The sequence below is a fragment of the Alexandromys fortis genome, unplaced genomic scaffold (genome assembly GCF_014885135.2).
Source record: "Alexandromys fortis isolate MF-2015 unplaced genomic scaffold, M_Fortis_MF-2015_v1.1 scaffold_20, whole genome shotgun sequence".
Lineage (NCBI taxonomy): Eukaryota > Metazoa > Chordata > Mammalia > Rodentia > Cricetidae > Alexandromys > Alexandromys fortis.
The window spans coordinates 5,421,802-5,427,801 of NW_026067903.1; the positions used below are offsets into that span (position 1 = coordinate 5,421,802).

A 6,000-nucleotide genomic window follows, 5' to 3' on the forward strand; every position below is an offset into this window, starting at 1 on the left:
GGGAAGAGCAAGGCTAGGGGCAGCTCTGGGGCTGCCTTTGTTCCCTTCCTTTTGGGAAGACATCAAAAAGACACGTCACATCCCAAACCAGGCATCAGCACATCCCTACTGGGTGAAGCCATACTCCAAAGCAGCGCACGGCAGTGCACATCAAGGGATGGAGTGCAGGTGGCGGAGCCTCAAACCAGCAGCTGCACCCAGGGAGCCTCAATCTTTCACACACATGGGAGAAGGGAGACCTGCCCTGCCCGTTCGCCATCTGGCTAGCACTTTAACTCTAAGAATGTGTGGAGGAACTTGCCCACACTCAGCGACAGGCCAGTGTGGACTCAGTACACAGAACAGTCCAGGGTTGGAAGTAATCTAAATGGATATGCACAGTGCATGTGGACAGGGTTATGTCTGTAATGGAAAAAAGGCTTAAATTTAGCAGAAAGGTCTTAGCAAATATGACACAGTGACAAAGAACACTGGACTGAGAAGTGGAAAATATGAGTTCCAGGCCTGGCAGCTGAGCAGTGGGGAACACAGGCAAGGCCCTGGACCCCTCAGCCATGTGATGCCTTTTTGGGAAATAAGAGAGAAGCACTAGATAGACTCCCAGACCTCCCTCTCCCTCTGAACTCCTCAGACACCAAGTTCCAGTTTCTGGTTTCTATGAAGAACTCTGTCAACAGTCTGTCAAAAATGGCCAATGAAAACCAGGGAGTAGAGCAAGAACAGTAATCAGTAAAAATCTTCTTCATAAGCCAGGTATGGTAGGGCATGCCTATAATCCCAGGGCCTGGGAGGCTGAGGCAGGAGGATGACAAGTTCATGGCTAGCCTGGACTATATACTAATATCCAACCTCAAAAAGCAAAAGCAAAAACAAAACAACAACAATAAACAAGCTCCCTCTGTCCCCCAAATACTGCTCTTCAGCAAGAATTGAAATGCTTAGATCAAATGCAGTCATTTTTACTTTGCTTTTCCAATTCTTATACATAGACAATTCATAAGATAACCATGGTCATTTTAACCTGAAAATAATCAAATATTAAGTTGTTTTAACTAAGCCAAGTTTCCCCAATATGAATTTTTCAATTCAGTCATTTTTTTCAGAAATGAAACTCATAGAAGAATGACTGATTTGCTAAACTAGAAAAGAAGGTAGAGAAGAAATGGCTAAAGGGTAGTAAAAGACTTGTCTTGGAAAACGGGTGACATGACACTGTAAGAGGGTGAGTGTGCCATCTTGGCAGACGGTATCCGACAAGGCCACCAGCCACCATGTCCAGCGTTTGATAGCCTTCTCTTCATACCCACACAGAGGCTAAGAGCCCTTCTAAGAACGGGCACCTGTATGACTGACTCTCAACCATTATCTGCAGCAGCCAGCTTGCGTCTGCCAAGGAGACAGCAGGAGCTAGAGGGGAGTAGGTATTTTGAGTATGAATAGAAACTCACAATTTAAAAAGATCCCAAGCCAAATTGATTTAAATGGCAGCACATGGTATCTACCCAGTCCTGTCAAATAAAAATGTCTGGAAGATGGTAAAGAGTTTTCAACATGCTACCTCAAAACTAAAGACAATAGTTTACTACTTTATTATTATTATTATTTCTTTAAAATCAGGTAGACTAAGCAATGTCCCAAGTGCTGTGGCTGTTTGGCTTCTGGGGACGGGGTAAACTCCTTAGCTACCTGCTAACCGGTGATGCATGCTTGCTGCCTCGACAGCCCATGTTCCATACCACTTCGGATAACTTCAAGTGCTCTTCCAATCCACAGTCTGCTTTTGTTTTTTGTTTTTTTAAATTAACTAACTCATCAGTATGAACAGGGAATGAGAGACAGTGTATGTGTGTCTGTATGTTTGTGACTTTATGTATATGTAGTATATGAATGCATCTGCTCATGTGTAGGTGTGAACCCGTAGATGCACATGTGAAGACTAGACATTGTTGTCTGGTGTACATGTCTGTCACTCCCATCTTACTTTTTGAGATAGGGCCTCTCAGTGAACCTGATGCTCACCAACCGGCTAAGCTCCTGGCCAGCCAGCAAGCTCTGGCTTGCTGTCTTCACCTCCCTCCCCAGTGCTGGGATTACTGGTATGCTCTGCCACTCCTGGCTTTTCACTTGGGTGCTGGGGACTCTGAAGTCAGATCCTCATGAATACACAAGCAAGCACTTTCCCCACTAAGCAATCTCCTTCCCTCTGGATTGTATGTGTTAATAGAGATTAAATATGCAGTACAGGACTCCTGGCAGGGAACCATTTTTGTCCACTTAACATCAGCTGTGGAAAAGCCACCAATATTTCCCAAGTAGCAGAAGAGTTCTATAAGCCAGGCAGAAACCAGAGTGGAGAGGAGCCCCTGAGCTCCTGCCATAGGCTCACAGGCCACCCCTTCTGGTCCTCACTCCTGGCCATGGTCCCAGACTTGCAGGCAAGTACAGTACAAGGTTAGCTGTGCATCTACTAAGGTTCATGACCCTGAGGGTTTATCTGATACTGGGATCTAAGACCCACTCAAGGCTGCAGCACCAGACGTTTGGGGAGAGAGAACTATAAAAGGGACGGAGAGCAAACTGGGAAGGTGTGACGAGCCCAGCTAGATACTACTTCAGTGAGGCTCTGCGACTGCTGCCAGGTGGCCACAGTAAGTGGACTCAGGATGCTGTCAGTGGGCAGAACTGGCTCTATAAATCCTGTACCCATTGTCTGCTGTACCCTAGATATAAAGCAGGTGTCTTTCCACCTCATATCTACTCACAAATAGGAAATCATTGGACTGATCATGCAGATAATTTTTTAAGAGTAAAAAACGGTTTGGGCAAAGAGAGGCGCATGCATACTGTGAGGAAATCACAAGCCAAATATAGGTAGCTCATTAGGAACTAGATGAGGGGTTGGCACACCCTACACAATAGAGTCTTTATAGACAAGGAGGGCAAAAAGTCTCTGCTGCACTAACTCAGAACACCAGGTGACAGACAATAAACTGTTACAAATGCAGGCTGTGGCCAGGATTTAGTTCAAGACTATTGTTAGCCAACCCTGAGCTAGGACCAGGGACATTAGGTTCTCCATAAAAAGGTAGCAGAAAGATTTCATTTTTAGCAGTAATCCCAACCCAAGCCTGGACTGATGTCTGGCGGGAGTTCTAAAGCTGCATCCAGAAGCTGAGCAGAGGATGCTACACCACCACATCCCCAGAGGATACAAACCATCCAACTGCGCCTTCAGAGCTATCTGCAAAAGCTCAGGTGAATGTATAAGAAATATTCACAAACATGTAGCTTTCTAAATCAGATCACCTACCTCAGAACCCAGTGCACTCAGAGGTAAATCATGTGAAAAGGCTTTAGGATGCAGAAGGAAAAACACAATGTGCCTAGCTTCCCGTTTCAGGCCAAATTCCTTCAGTCCCACTGGTCCCTTACCAAGCCTCAAAACAAAGGAAGTCCTAAGGTATTTTCCCAACACAAAACAATCTTAGATAATTGAGCTACAAGCACTACCTGAATATTTAAAGGACACCAGCAGGAGCCTTGAGCGGAAACCACGTACCTGGACTGGACTCTTCAGGAGGGGGGCTGCAATCTGCACAGAAATGGAGGGCAACAGGGATGATTAAGGAGCAGCACACAGTTCAAACACGAGCAACTCAGTCTCAGAGAAGAGGCCTGGGCTCAGGGGCCTCTTACTCAGCTACCCAAGGGCATGCCTGCCGCTGTGAGCAGCTGAGCCCTCTCAGTGGTGAACAACGCTGATTCACCAGAGTCAACATCCATGTTGCTAACACTTCAACATAAAATGTTCTTCAAGGTGAGTGAACCAACACACACAATGCCACAGATGCCACACTGATGACGGTGCAGAGATGGAGCCCATGTTAGCTTACAACATCAAATGAGACACACTGACCAAGCAAGTCTGCATGTCAACGCTGGAGCCCACTGCCCTGACTCACTGGGGAATCCAGAGTTCAAGATCTACTGCTGCACTCCAAACTGGTAAGGCCCAATGACAAACCAGTATGCCAAAAGAACATTATACCATCTTTAAAACCCAATCAACTAAATGTAAACATTGTGTGGTTGGAAGATGGCTCCAATTAGAAAACTCCTCCACTTAGGCCATCCCTCCAGCTGGGCTGACCTTCCTCTAGACTGTCCCCCTCCAGCTGGGCTGTCCCTCCATTTAAACTGTCCCTCCATCTGAGCTGTCCCTCCAGTTAGGCTGTCCCTCCATCTGAACTGCCCCTCCATCTGAGCTGTCCCTCCAGTTAGGCTGTCCCTCCATCTGAACTGCCCCTCCATCTGAGCTGTCCCTCCAGTTAGGCTGTCCCTCAAGGTCTTCAAAGAATACCAATTTTGATTCTAATTCTAATTTTGTTGAGTCTTACTGGGATGTACTCATTTTAATTTCACATTTCCCTTCAAAATGGTAAAATTCTTAGTTAAATGGATTTGCCATCTGAGAAAAGACAGTTTGAAAAGGCATCAAAAGAGTAAAACTGGATTTCATTTTGTGTCTGAACTTAGGTTCAAAGGATGTCTGTGGGAAACCGACATGAGAAGGTTTCAGATCCCCAGGACTAGCCAGGATGCGCTTTAGGGGGTGTCAGGAAGGACTGAGTATGGGTCCCTCCTTCATTGTATTTGGATATCACTTCATAAACCGATGAGAGGGAAAGAAAATGTAAGACTTTCTGTAAGTTGAAGAGCTCGGCCTCTTTGGCCAGAACTCATACCCTGAGACCAGGAACACTCAAGGGCGTGAAATAATGTGGCCAGAGATTTTTAGCCTCTATCTGGCTAATGAGAACTAACCCAAGCCTCGAAAAACTATGTGTTTTTATGTTTGTTTACTTTTACCACGCCATAACCTCTCCTCCAAGACTCAGAGTCACGAATGAGGGAGAGAGTCTAGGAGCCTGCTTTATGAATACCTGTGCTCATCTCGGGGTGGGGGTGGGGGTCCACTCTGGAAGTACTTTACTAGGGGACAATTCCATTTGGTAAACATACTTTCCAGCCCTAGAGGAAAAAGGAGGCCCCTCGGGTACTCTTGGAGCAGTGGCTCCTAGCTGGTCATAGGTCATGGAGTCCTTTGAGATTTGATGACCATGAGGGACTTTCTCCCTATTCACTGGCAAACTTCAGCACGTGCTCTCAGGAATGCAAGAGGCTGGGGTGTACACAGCTCCCAGGCTAACAATTCAGTATGTGACCTTGGGGTTACACGAGGCTGGGGTGTACACAGCTCCCAGGCTAACAATTCAGTATGTGACCTTGGGGTTACACGAGGCTGGGGTGTACACAGCTCCCAGGCTAACAATTCAGTATGTGACCTTGGGGTTACACGAGGCTGGGGTGTACACAGCTCCCAGGCTAACAATTCAGCTGTTGAGAAAATGTTCCCACCAGGCTGGCCTGTCGACAAGCTCATAAGTTCTTAATTAGGGACTGATGTGGGAGGGCCCAGTCCACTCTGGGTGGTAGCACCCCTGGGCAGTATAAGAAAGCAGGCTGAGCAAGCTAGCAAGGAGTGTCCCTCCACGGTCTCTGCATGAGTTCCTGCCATGACTTCCCTGGATGACAGACTAGAAGCTCTAAGCTCAAATAAACCTTTTCTTCCCCGAGATGCTTTTGGTCATGGTCTTTATTACAGCAGTAGAAACTTAACTAGGACAAGAACCACAGACAAGTGAGACACAAAGACAGACAGCCTGATCACACAACACACTAGCTCCTAAATTCTAAACCATCTCATCATTTTTCCTCCTTATCTGCAAAAACTATTTAAAGTTACAAACAAAACCATATACAATGCCGGGCGATGGTGGCGCATGCCTTTAATCCCAGCACTCAGGAGGCAGAGGCAGGCGGATCTCTGTGAGTTCGAGACCAACCTGGTCTACAGAGCTAGTTCCAGGACAGGCTCCAAAGCCACAGAGTAACCCTGTCTCGAAAAACCAAAAAAAAAAAAAAAAAAAAAAAAAAAAA

At 46.4% G+C, this 6,000-nt stretch overlaps 1 protein-coding gene across 7 annotated transcripts in view; it reads right to left on the minus strand.

Annotated features, from left to right (window-relative positions):
- The window catches only part of Inpp4a (inositol polyphosphate-4-phosphatase type I A), a 112,489-nt gene that overhangs the window by 21,912 nt on the left and 84,577 nt on the right, over nucleotides 1-6,000 (minus strand). For 4 of the 7 annotated variants that reach the window (XM_050134625.1, XM_050134621.1, XM_050134624.1 and 1 more), the window contains one exon: nucleotides 3,560-3,592. The exons of the other annotated variants lie outside the window; for them this stretch is intronic. In XM_050134625.1, the coding sequence (XP_049990582.1) occupies nucleotides 3,560-3,592 (33 nt within the window). The remainder of the gene's footprint in view (nucleotides 1-3,559; nucleotides 3,593-6,000) is intronic. 7 annotated transcript variants of the gene reach the window in all.